The sequence below is a fragment of the Schistocerca piceifrons genome, chromosome 1 (assembly GCF_021461385.2).
Source record: "Schistocerca piceifrons isolate TAMUIC-IGC-003096 chromosome 1, iqSchPice1.1, whole genome shotgun sequence".
In the NCBI taxonomy this organism is placed as follows: domain Eukaryota; kingdom Metazoa; phylum Arthropoda; class Insecta; order Orthoptera; family Acrididae; genus Schistocerca; species Schistocerca piceifrons.
In genome coordinates, this window is record NC_060138.1 from 662,986,755 (window position 1) to 663,000,494 (window position 13,740).

At 40.5% G+C, this 13,740-nt stretch overlaps 1 protein-coding gene across 1 annotated transcript in view; it reads right to left on the bottom strand.

The window, feature by feature from the left end:
• The window catches only part of LOC124764283, a 332,221-nt gene that overhangs the window by 164,452 nt on the left and 154,029 nt on the right, over nt 1-13,740 (bottom strand). Inside the window, exons 7-8 of the mRNA XM_047249132.1 lie at nt 12,239-12,348; nt 10,064-10,196 (exon numbers count right to left, since the gene is read on the bottom strand). Coding sequence (XP_047105088.1) covers nt 10,064-10,196; nt 12,239-12,348 — 243 coding nt within the window. The remainder of the gene's footprint in view (nt 1-10,063; nt 10,197-12,238; nt 12,349-13,740) is intronic.

Here is a 13,740-nt window from a genome sequence, read left to right on the forward strand (position 1 = left end):
AGCGGTTTTAGGCGCTTCAGTCTGGAACCGCGCGACCGCTATGGTCGCAAGTTCGAATCCTGCCTCGGGCATGGATGTGTGTAATGTCCTTAGGTTAGTTAGGTTTAGCTAGTTCTAAGTTCTAGGGGACTGATGACCTCAGATGTTGAGTCCCATAGTGCTCAGAGCCATTTGAACCAACCTGCTGCTGCATCAGTAATTGTCAGCCATTAACGAAGACCATATCATACTTTGCTTACTAAATATTTACAGAAGTAAAACTGCTTTGAGACAAGTCGTACGAGGGCTTTAAATTTGGTTTAGAAATTGTATTTGTGGTACACCATAACAATCGTTTAATAAATGGTACTCTGTTATTGTCTTTGAGATATCTTTATTGATATAATTAGAAAGCACGTAGTTCAAGAATACCCAATTAGATATTGACAAAATATCAGCCCAGAATATAGGGTACCACTTTGCTCTTAATGCAGAGAAATCCTAAGTAAGCATTTCACGGACAGTAGAACCGTAGTATCTTTTGCCAACAAGATTATTGCATCACAACTACTGTTACTCAGGTGATTCAAATATTTGGGAGTTACATTGTGTGGATATATGAAGTTATAAGACCGCATACTCTCAATTGCAGGCAAAGCGAATGGTATGCCACGATTCAGTGGTATCATATTGAAAGACTGCACTTTTTCTACGGAAGAAATTGCGTACAAGACCCTTGTACGGTTCATATTTGAACACTGTTCAAACGAATGATATTTATATTAGATTGGACTAACAGGGTACATCGAGAGCATAAAAAGAAGGGTGTTCCGTGTTTGATTAGCGAGTGTAACAGGATTGTAGAAGAAAACTGAGTGACAAGTCCCCGAAGAAAGTTCCGTACATCGCATTACAAATTGCTTAGAAAACATCTATAAGCGCCATTCAGGACAAGCACCTATCCCGCACAGATGTAATTAATCAAATAACAGCTTACACTAGGCGTACTCGGGAATTATTAATGCTAAACTTAAACGTGAAAGGAACAGGAAGAAACAATATATACTCTAATAAAAAGTACTCTCACCTACATACTTTACCAGAGAGTTTCCTGTCGGTTCATGGTAGATAGCTGATTTTCCTAACTTCTTTCTATCAGTTAGTCAAGTAGCAGGCACTTTATAATTTTATGGTATTTATATAATACACAAAACGTGATTCTTTTAACTATCACCTGGATCACTGTGATAGCTAAGACTCAATATAGCGCTCACTATCGAACTAAATAATTAGTCTGGTCGCCAAGATCGGAAAAAACGGAATTTTCTATTAGTCTCCGCAGTCTACTTCTGAATTAGGTGAAAACTGAACAGCACTTACCAGCGATCTCTGAATGAGACTGCCATCAATGCATGTACATTTCCAGTCTATCAATCACTATGAAAATGTGGCATGCATATACACAGTGCCCCATTCCGGAAGGATTATATGCATTAAATGCAGTAATGACTATAATGCTTCCGGAATGGGGCAATGTGTATATGCATGCCACATTTTCATAGTGATTGATAGACTACAGATGTAAATGCAGATATTTATTTGTTAATTTTTCATTCTTTTGAGGCAATGATTATAGAAAATTACGTCAACTTAAGAAATAATAGTATCACATGTAATTACACATGGAGTTCATTATAGGAGCCAGATAAGTCAAAATTTACATTCGAACAGCGTAATGTTTCGCATATATGTACAGACTGATACAGCACTTATAGTGATAATTTCAATTAGAAAAATTTGTAATAAAGTGGACTGAGAAATAACACGTTCCCACATACTATATTGATCCCTATGTAGGACTGAAATAAATTTGAGACAAAACGGATATAAGGTATTTCACATATTCTGGAAGAAATTTTAGAAAGTACGTAAACAGGCACTTAATGTCTTCATAGTGTACTGCAAGTAATATCATGAGCACGGGGTCTAATGCGAACGTTAACGACGTTTGCGTTTACGCCTTGCGGCGTCAGGTGGGTGGTAAGCCACTGCAAAAGAAGCAAGTTTTCTTAATAAGCCTCCCCTGAAATTTACAATGTCCTACACTTCATGATGAGTTATTCTCTTGCACGTAGACAATATTACGGCAAGGGCTCTGGCAGATAATTTGAGTGTTGCTTATCCGTAAACTTTGCCCGGCACTGGTGAAATTTATTACCAAACAAGGAAAAAAGATTACAGCCGCAAACCCCACAATATGGTTCAACAACGTAGAGAGTGCATTTTATGTATTTTAGGCTTCTTTTATTAACATGTCTTTTATGAATGTTGTATTAATTTGTAATTGAAAATGAATTTAGTAAATTTTGACTAGTTCCTCATCCTCAGGGTAGGTACTATTTCACTAAAGAAATGGTGAATGAAGGTTAAATATAAAGATGTTGGTTGTTGTTAAAATATGCACTTCACATTAAGTTTTTTAGTGCGTTTCACGTTCACAAGTATCTCCTCATTATGGACCTATGGAGCGAACAAAATATCTAATCTGAGCTAACATTTTATTACAAAAATGGTTTTCGTCATATTTTTCTGCAGGATCTTAGTAAGGAAACTGAATATACCTGCGAGTGGACTTGTTTCCGAAAATAGAAGTAACGTTTTCTGCATAGCTGGTTTAAGTTAATATACAGCAACACACTTAATGTTAACTACTATTTTCTGGGATTCACAATCATGAAAAAAGTTTGTGACAGACAGCATTGTCGCTATTGACAGTAAAAATCTTTATTTGAACTACACACAATTTCGACCATATGGTATGAAGTACAAATACTACAAAAAGCAAAACAAAAGTCGTATGCAGAAAGTGGCATTAACTTCATGTCAGGAAATTACTAAAAATAAAAATGGTAAAAATAATAATGTGTTACTTTCATTTTGTTTCAGCACAGTCAGAACCTAAACATCATCTGACACTTAATGCAAGTCATCGTCACATTCGCGTGTTGTATTTCTAAATATAACATCGCGTCTACACAAGAAGAGACTGAAGCTACGTAAATCGTGAATTTACTCGATTTTCAGGATGTACCTAGCTTCAATTTCGTCTAAATGTAGACGCGATCTTACATTTAATACAAGAATGTGACGATAACATGCACGTGTGTCACATGGTTTTTAGGTTTTGTCATGTGCTGGTGCACAATTTTTTTACTTGATGATGGTCATACGGGCGAAATTACAATAGTTGGCTGTTTAAACAAGGAATTTCACAGTCAAAGAGGATCATGATATTTTTTTACAAAAAACGTAAATATAGTTTACTTTTTTCTTAAAGCGTTATACGTATTTAACCAAAGATTTCTGCAAGAACTAGGAGAACTTCACGATAAGATAAAGTACGCTGTAACATTATTATCTGCGACCAATGGAAAAGTAATCGATAAGAAAAACGGAAATGAAGATCACATAAAGTATCCGTCGGCATATACTACAGTTGATTTAGAACTAAGAAAACGTGATTTGTTAACTTATGTGCTCTTTTAAATTCTGATTCTAATACTGATCTCCTATCTCTACCCTGACGACTCATGTTTTTTCTTCCATCACGTCAACAGACAGGTCCTGCCCCTCATAGAGGCCTCCACTGAACTCGTGTCACATATCCCCTCTCTTCTCTGCACTTAAAAGCGGAATTCCAATTGCACTCTTACCATCCTTGCTTTTAATTTCATCGAAGGTGGCTTTGACTTTTCTGCATGCTGAGTCAGTACCTCCTACAATCATTTCTTTTTCTATTTCATTACATTTTTCATGCAGCCATTTCATTTTAACTTCCCTGCACTTTCTGTTTATTTCATTTCTAAGTGACTTTTATTTCTGTACTCCTGATTTTCTTGAATTTTTTTGTTTTCTTCGTAGTTCTCTTCCTTGTACCTATGTTTTTCTCTCCAACTTCCGTGATTACCCTTTATACAGATATCCATTCCTCTTCAATTGAACTGCCACCTGAGCTATTCTTTGTCGCTGTATATATACCCTCAGAGAACTTCAAGAGTATTTCTTCATCCCTTAATATTTCCGTGTCCCACTTGTTTGAGCTTTGATTGTACTTGACTAATCTCTTCAGCTTCAGCCTACCCTTCATCATTACTAAACTTTGATCAGGATCTGTATCGGTTCCTGGGAACGTCATACAATCCAGTTTCTGATTTTGGAATCTCTACCTAACCATGATGTAATCTAACTGAAGTCTTCTGGTACCTCCCGACATTTTCCAAGTGTACCTGCTCCTCATGTGATTCTCGAACAGAGATATCCCTGATCTTCTTCTTCTTCTTTTGCTAGTACCTCTGTCCCACATTTTGCGCAGGTTAGACATCGTTAACGCCGGATTTGGCATATTTAATTTTAAGGGGTGGCCGGATGCTCTTCCTGTGGCGACCCCATACCCCCCGGAACGGAATTAGTGCACCCGAGCTGTCTGCGTCCAGTGAAAACCATGAAATAGTGCGAAAGTTTTTCAAATGTCTGCGAAGCGTGTAACTGAGGCGGGACGTGGGGACCAGCTCGATATTCACCTAGGGGTATGTGGAAAACCGTCTAAAAGCCACATTCAGACTGGCGGCACACCGGCCCTCGTGTTAATCCGCCAGGCGGGTTCCATCTGGGGCCCGCGCCTACCCGAGTCCAGGAAACAGTGCATTAGCGCTCTCTGTTAGCCTGGCAGATACAGCAGAGTAATCTGTGATAGTAGCCGAAATTTATTGCAGAACTCAGTTAGTCTTTTTCCTCTCTCATTCCTACTATCAATCCCTTACTCTCCCGTAAACCTTTCTTCTGTTTCTTCCTCTACAACCTGTCTCCCATGACTGTTAGATTTTCATCTCCCTTTATGTACTGAATTACCCATTCAATATCCTCATATATTTGTTCTCTCTCTTCATCTTCTGCTTGCGACGTCAGCATGTATCCTGAATCATTGTTATCGGAGTTGGCTTGCTGTCGATTCTCATGATGAACAATCCTGTCACTGAACTGTTCACAGTAACCCACTCTTTGCCCTGCCCTCCTATTCATAACGAATCCTAAACCCGTTATCTCTTTTTCTGCTTTTGCTGATATTACCCTAAATTACTTATCTTCTTTCCATTTCGTTTCACTGACCCATACTACAGCTACACTGAGCTCTAAAATTTCCGTTTTCAGATTTTCTAGCAATAGTATAAGGGGAGTAGGATTCGTCATGAATACGAAGGTAGGGTAGAGACTGAGCTACTGTGAACAGCTCAGCGATAGGGTCGTTCTCATCATGAGAATCAACAAAAAACCAACACTGACAACAACTGTTATCTTTTGCATCCTCATGCCGTTGATCAGTGCTGATCCTTCCACCTTTTAGGGGCATTTTCCTGCTCCAAGGGTAAGAGAGTGCCCTGAACCTCTGTCCGCTTCCCTGCCCTCTTTGACAGGGCCTTTGGCAGAACGAGGGTGATATCTTACGCTGGAAGCCTTTGGATGCTATTGTTGATGTTTCTTATTCGAAATTTAAGGAGTCACTAATTTAGGATTCGGGACCTAGGACGTTTCGAGTAGTAGTCAAAGACGCTACTTCTAGACCATGGGTGCTTCCTAGACCTCTCAAATCGTGATATTGGCACAGCTGGGCAACCAGATGATGAGCGAAACGGCTCTGACACATTAAATGTCTATAAGTTCAGACGCGGAGGTTCATTAATATTACCATCATGATCAAGAATATTTATTTTTGTTCCAGGAAGATCATGATGTTTGAACTCTGACCATGTAGTATGATACTGTTACAAACAGTTTTGTGTGATATCAGACTATAGTATCTTTGGTCAATTCTGCTTCCATTTTTGTGGAAGCCGCTATAAGGAAACTAAAGGAAGAATAGAGAAGCAGCTGTCGGTGAAAACAAGACACAGACAGAAAGACAATACAAAACGAATGACAGAGGGCTGAAAGGTGAAACTGATATATGAAGGATTACATAAAGAAAAGACGCGTGGTCTAGCAGTGAAAAAAAAAGAAAAAAGAGAAGAAAGGGGTAGCGTCTTTGATTTGTAGTTATAAGGTCCTCTGTCCCTTGTTCGAGCTCCGCCACCACTTACATTTTGAATAAAAATCATCAGCACTGGGAGACCTCCGGCATAAGAAGTCATCCTTATTCTGCCAAAGGCCTTGTCAAACAGGGCGGAGGCGAGGACAGACGTTCAGGATACTCTCCTGCCCCTAAAGGCGGAAGAATCGGCAATGAGTATGGAAGTGAATATATTCCTGCTGAATGAATCACCGGCAATTTATGGTCAAACGTGGACCATATTCACAGAAAAATTCTTTGTAGGGCTTGACGACATCGGACCGGGGGCGTCATAGTTTCACCTTAGTTCTTTCACTGAATTCCAGTGGCAATGGAAGTGGTGCGCTACTCGCGCTAGAGGTCGCTGACACTCGCGTGGTGACACCTGCGATGTACGTAACTGGTTCACGTTTCATCATTACAATTTCGCCAGGAGAGGAAGAATAGATGTTGACGTACAGTATGGTTACCTTGGCTTACGAGAAAGTCATGCGTTAAATTTTATGCCTTCTCTCAGTCTATAAACTGCAAAGTGGACATATGACACTCGTGACTGATGGCGTTCGTCAGAAGGATACGTTCGCCTGTGTGTCCAATTTCTTACTCTTTAAAGTTGGATATGTTATTTTAAGCTTGAATTAGTTCTCATTGTTGACAAAGAAAAGCCAATAATTGTACTACTGCAGCATAGTGAGCAGCGACACGAGACCTGTTTAACGGCAGAAACATTAGGCTTTCTGATCTGTGGGTGACTTTCGAGTGGAGTGGAAAGAACAAACGTGTTTAGTGACTTGAACATGCTGGTTTTTGTACTCGGAAAACAGGATTTGTGGGAAGTGTTACCCTTCCGAGTTCATCTCAAGAATTCTGCTGCGAAAACAACGTGCTCAGGTTGGTTTCGACTATTCAGAGAAAAGAGTTTTGAGATGAGAGACAAAATGCATGCTTATCGGTGTGGTGTACCCCATGCTGCGAGTGGGTCAAACGGCGAATGCTGAACGGTAGAAAGCACAATTACTCAGTTTCAATCGCATACTTAAAGACATCCATGCAACATTGCTTTTCTGAACAACGCGTGATATCTTTCAGCGATTTCGAAAACTTACTCCAAGACCGGATATCTTCAAAAGAAATTGATTTTTTTTTTAAAGTGTGGAGTCTACTTGTCACCCGAAAAGTGGGACGGTGTGTAGCTGCCAAAGGACACTAATTTCAGTAAATTACTTTATACCTTTCTATTAAAATAAATATGCGTTCCCTGTTCAACAAATTGTGATAATTAACTCAAATAGCCATCTTCCTGTATAGCTGGTCTCTTATTTGTGTGTTACCGTCAGCATCATATTGAACTCTCTATTGTATGTAAAAATTTTCTTAGGCGCTAACAGGACGGTGAGTCAGCTCTGCACAGCCTAGATCCCACAAAAGTTGGTGAAGGATGGGAGAGAGCGCAGGGGTCGAAGTCTCGCCTTGGGCGCATAGTGAAGAGTGCTTTGTGCCTCAAGCTGAGCATTCTCAGAAGATTACCTTCTTTTTTTCTTGGTGACATACATTTGTGCGAGTGACCATAATGAACCAGAAACAATAGGCTGTTTAAAAAGACATGCATGGAGATAGAAAATTACGGTGCATTTTAACTTACACGTAGGACTACAAATCAAGACACGTTTATAGGAATGGTAGACCAGGAAAAAGCATTTGACACTGTAAAATGGTGCAAGATGTTCGAAATTATGACAAAAATAGGAGTATGCTATATGGAGAGACGGGTTACATACAATATGTACAAGAGCCAATAGAGAATATAAGAGTGGACGACCAAGAACGAAGTGCTCGGATTAAAAACAATGTAAGACAGGGATATAGTCTTTCGTCCCTACTGTTGAATCTGTACATCGAAGAAACAATCATGGAAATAAAAGAATGATTTAGGAGTGGAATTAAAATTCAAGGTGAAAGAATATCAATGATTCGATTCGCTGATGACATTGCTATCGTGAGTGAAAGTGAGAAAGAATTACACAATCTGCTGAACCGAATGAACAACCTAGTGAGTACAGAATATGGACTGCCGGCCGGAGTGGCCGTGCGGTTCTAGGCGCTACAGTCTGGAACTGGGCGACCGCTACAGTCACAAGTTCGAATCCTGCCTCGGGCATAGATGTGTGTGATGTCCTTAGGTTAGTTGGGTTTAACTAGTTCTAAGTTCTAGGCGACTGATGACCTCAGAATTTAAGTCGCATAGTGCTCAGAACCATTTGAACCATTTTGAACAGAATATGGACTGAGAGTAAACCGAAGAAAGACGAAAGTAATGAGAAGTGGCAGAAATGAGAACAGCGAGAAACTTAACATTAGGATTGATGGTCACGAAGTAGATGAAGTTAAGGAATTCTGCTACCTAGGCAGCAAATAACCAGTGACGGACGGAGCAAGGAGGGCATCAAAAGCAAACCAGCACTGGCAAGATGAGCATTCCTGGCCAACAGAAGTGTTATAGTATCAAACATTGGCCTTAATTTGAGGAAGAAATTTCTGAGAATGTACTTTTGGAGAACAGTATTATATGGCAGTGAAATGTTAAATGTGGGAAAATAGAATAAAATAGAAGCATTTGAGGTGTTGTGTCAGATGGATATTGAAAATTAGGTGGTAAGGAATGAGGAGGTTCTGCGCAGAATCCGAGAGGAAAGGAATATGTGGAAAACACCGAAAAGGAGAAGGGACAGGATGATAGGACATCTGTTAAGACGTCAAGGAATGACTTCTATGGTACTGGAGCAGCTGTAGAGGGCAAAAACTGTAGAGGAAGACAGAGATTGAAATATATCAAGCAAATAATTGACGGCGCAGGTTGCAAGTGCTACTATGAGATGAAGAGGTTGGCACAGAAGAGGAATTCGTGGTGGGTCGCATCAAACGAGTCAGTAGACTGATGACTCAAAAAGCAACCGTTTTTACGAGGATGTATCTATCACATGTATGCAGATACAACTTTGACGTACTTCTTACAATTACGCTTAGGGTCATAGCTTTCATCTGCTTTTCACAAATGCCCGCTGTCACTTTCGCTGTACGAACGACATAGAGCGAGGTGTCAGTCAAACTCGTAGCGTACTTTTGCGAGCGTGTCTGAAGTTAACGCATTCATTGCCGCCGCTATGCAGCGTCACAGGACACCCAAATCAGTTGGAAGGGAAGCACACAGGTGGACGCTTTCACAGCTCTCATCAATAAAATACCACATATCGTGATATCAGACGACTGCGGAGGCTAGCGCTGCAGTGCGATATCCGTTAACTTCCTTACCGCCGATCCATTGTTGCTGCAGTGAGCAGCACTGCCGTACTCTGTACGAAAATTATGTCGCAAAGTTGCAACTGAACTGTTACTGGTGAAAAGCAGAGCCCGAAACGCCGTCTGTTGCTGTGATACTGCCATTTAGACTCCATGCACAATGTGTAATGAAAGAGCGAGCTGCCTGCATCAAGGAGACCCCCAGCGGCAGTGGCGTGAACCAGCGACCTACAACTGGAGCCACCGTAAAATTTTAGTTCCAATGCGTAAGTAAAAATTTACTACGAATTTATGTCTGTATTCAAGTAGAAAGCATATTCTTCTGAAACTGGGTTGATCTTTTTGTAACGCCCTGCACTTACACACTCATTCAAAATGACGAAACAGACAGTAAAGCGCTAGTGACGAGTACAGTGCCGGCGAGAGCACAGTATTATGTGATCTCCGTGCTTTTCAGAGACAGGAGACAAAGACTAGGGATGTGATATTTTGGATTTTGCTTATTCAGCTTTAGGCGGTATAAAAACAGCAAACTCTGCACGCACACATCTCAGTCGTCGACGCTAAAACTATTCCACTTAAGTTACGACCATAACATTTAACTAAAGCATCGTGTCACTGAATGCAAGGTAAGGATTCGATTGCAGCCAGGCTATTAAGTGCTGTATACGGCAGTGGACTCACCTTTACAGAGACCGCGGCACGGCCGCACCAGATCGCCGTTGGGGCCGCACTTGGGGACGAAGACAGAGCAGAGGAAGAGCGCCGCCAGCTCGTAGCAGCGCACGTCCACCACCACGTCGTACACCTCCAGCTCCTGAAGCACACAGCATAACCACACTGCCGTCGCAGCAAGTGAACACACGAAGGCAGTGGCTACTTACAGCACTCGCCGTCTAACCCATCTTTTCCTCAAAATTTAGAAGCTACGCATGCCCATTCTCGTGTGAAACCTAGGTTAATCCGTTAGTCTACGTGACCGCGAAGCCTGTTTGCCTGTGCCCAGCTTTATTTAGTTTCGTTGACTTCCGGAAAGCTTTACATACTGTCTCGGACTGTCAGCTAATGGACAAAATATGAGCGTACGGAATATCTGACTAGTGATGTGATTTGATTTAAGACTTTCTAGAAAATAAAAAACAGCATGACATTCTTAACGGAGAAAAATTTTCATACATAAAAGTAACTTCTTCCATGCCCCAAGGGAGGAAAGAAGACTAGAGTTTAAAGCACCGTTGACATCCAGTTCATTACAGACGCAACATAAGCTCGAAATATTTCGAGCATTGTGAAGGAAGTTGGCCGTGTCTTTCCGAGGACATCACCCCAACATTTTCCTGGATGGCCGGACAGAGATTTCAGTTATCGTCTTGTCGAATGACAATCCAGTGTGGTAAGCAGTATGTCACCTCGCTCGGTCCCAAGAGAGTGATACTGGTCAGTTACTGTTGTTGCAAACTCCACTATGCTGTTCGCGTATGATACTATTATGCTTACAGAAATCTCATCTCAGACTATTGTAGCGAAATGCAGAAGACCTTCAGAGGATCCAAGTTTAGTGGAGGGCCCTGCACTTGGCCGTCAACATAAATACCGGTAAAGTACTTCAGATATATAGGCGAAAACACTCGTTATTCTATGATTATACAACTGCTAAATATTCAGTACCAGTTATCACATCTGTTATGTATATGGGAGCATGCACACGGAGTGATTTAAAGGGAAACGAACACGCTAATGTAACTGTACAAAAGGCAGATGGCAATCTGAAATTCACTGGAAGACTCTTCAGGAAATGTCCAGCGACGACAATGGTTGCTTAAAATAGCCTCGTTCGATCAAGTCTCCAGCATTGCTCGTGAATCTCGGACCTTTAGCAGATAGGACCGACAGAGAAAATAAAGAAGATTCAAAAAAGAGCAGCGTGTTTCATTACAGGGGTACTTCAGAAAGCTGAAAGCGACACACAGATTCTCTTCAACAAGACAGAGGTTTTACAACTGGAAACGAATGAGTTCTTATACGAAATGAGTCACTAACCAAACCGAACAGCGTCTGGGACCGCGTTGTTAGGGCCTTGACTCGACCCACGCGCCGCCGCTAACAGTCTCCGAGTCGGTCTCTCATGAGACGCGGGCACAACCGCAGCCACTGGAGCGTCCACTTCCGGTGACGGGTCTCCGTCCCAGACTGCCCACTGGTCCCGGATTTTTCCCCACTACAGGTCCTCCGCACACTCGTGTATTTGATCGCGTGTTTCGCAAGTGCGCCTCATCCTGATTAAAAGATACTGAAGATGTGTATGAAAATCCAGCCGAAAATTAGAGACATCGCACCATCCATGTCGCCCTTAGTCCTTTTGATCTCAGGAATAAATGAGAGCTATCAGCTGCTGAGATTCGTTTGATACTTTCATGCAATTGGGTAAAAATATTTCGCTTTACATTTATGATTGAACTGATGATAAGTTCAGAAAGTTACGATCAAAATGCATATTATTAATTTGGAGAAATGACATTAGACTCTGAGTTTTGATTTATGCTTAGAGAGACTCTGTGTGTCGACATCGACTAAACATACAAGCAGATGTGGTCCTAGGACCGTCTCGGTCATGTAATAAATTGTTTGCCCTTACTAAGGCGAGAATAAAGATGCACATCAGACCTGTAAGATTCTTCTTTTTGTAATTTAATTTTCTGAACGTGATTAATTTGTATATTGGACTTTAAGTCTAGATGAACTCATCAAAAACTTAGTGAAGATCAACGAATATTTGATTTGAAGCACGAATACTATTTATGCTGAATCGGTTTATATTTCTAAGGCACAGAAATTGTTAAAACAGGTGCTAATACTTACAGTTTGTGCGTCTCGCTGGGTGAAGTGTCCCATGTAGTTAGGGAACATAGTGTAGTTGTACGGGATCTTGTGATAGTGGCAGAATGTGACTATCACTGGCAGACAAATCCCTGTAAACATACCGAAACAATGGATAAATGTTTAGTATAGACAAGTGACAGGCACATGGCGACAGCATCACTTAAAAAGCAATCTTGAGCATGCATATCAATGTGACTGTGACATATGTTCGAACAACAAATTAAACTCCTAGATGTTTCTCCCATAGACTCTAAGTTTTCCTATTCAACAGAGTATTTTATTATGTTAAATTTATGAAATTAGTTAAAAAATTTCTCAAGTTAAAGTTCGTCTGTTCTTTTGGCGGTGGATTCCGAAAGCTAGTGCGAAATTCTTAATAGCCTAGTAGGTCTTTTCTTTTTTTGTTCGTTGAATGAAATGTGGTCTCTCTTTCTAAAATAGGTAGGACTTCGTCCTGGATTTTTCCAATAAATGAGACATTCTGGAAAAGCCGATTAGTACTTTGCAAATATTGTGTCCCGTGAAGGCTTAAATATGAGTCAGTTCTGCCGAAACACGTAGTCTTTGGTAAGACCACCGACCATACTTTTGCTTGATGATGTCAGTGATATATTACTTCTTTTATTCTTTGCGATTATATCTATGAGCCATTATGACGTTTGTCAATGGCTACGATTGTTTATTTTATTATTTCTTTTAAATTGATTGATGATGACCAAAACAGCTGCGGAATTTTTCGTCTTTTAGCCACTTTCTGAACAGCCTGAAAGTCCTTCTTATCCTGGTGTTGAGGGCAGCATTTGTGATGGTAAGCTACTGGAATTTAATTAGCACCCTTTACATTATTTTCTTAATAAGACTATTTTCTACAAATAAGTGGTTCAACTTATGTTGAATTGCTCAATCCCAGGATTTCTACAAAAAACTGAACGCCCTTCTTATCCTGGTGTTGAGCAGCACTTGTGACGGGAAGCTACTGGCATTTAATTAGCACCCTTTACATTATTTTCTTAATAAGACTATTTTCTACAAATAAGTGGTTCCACTTATGCTGAATTACTCAATCCCAGGATTTCTACAAAAAACTGAAAGCCCTTCTTATCCTGGTGTTGAGCAGCACTTGTGACGGAAAGCTACTGGCATTTAATTAGCACCCTTTACATTATTTTCTTAATAAGAGTATTTTCTACAAATAAGTGGTTCAACGTATGTTGAATTACTCAATCCCTGGATTTCTACAAAAAACTTGTCAGTCTTAAGCTTTTGAAATAAGCAGTGATATTTCGTTTACAATGAGTGCTGGTTTATAGTACAGTCAGAAGAAAAAATATCAGACACAAATATACAGCGCCTAAGTAAGACCAAAATAAAGGAGTATAAATATTAGACAACAGTTAATTAAAGAGCGCAACCACAGGGTCTATGATGGTAACTTTTGTTAAAGTATGCGCAGTGCCTGAAGTGGAATGTGCAAGTGACAC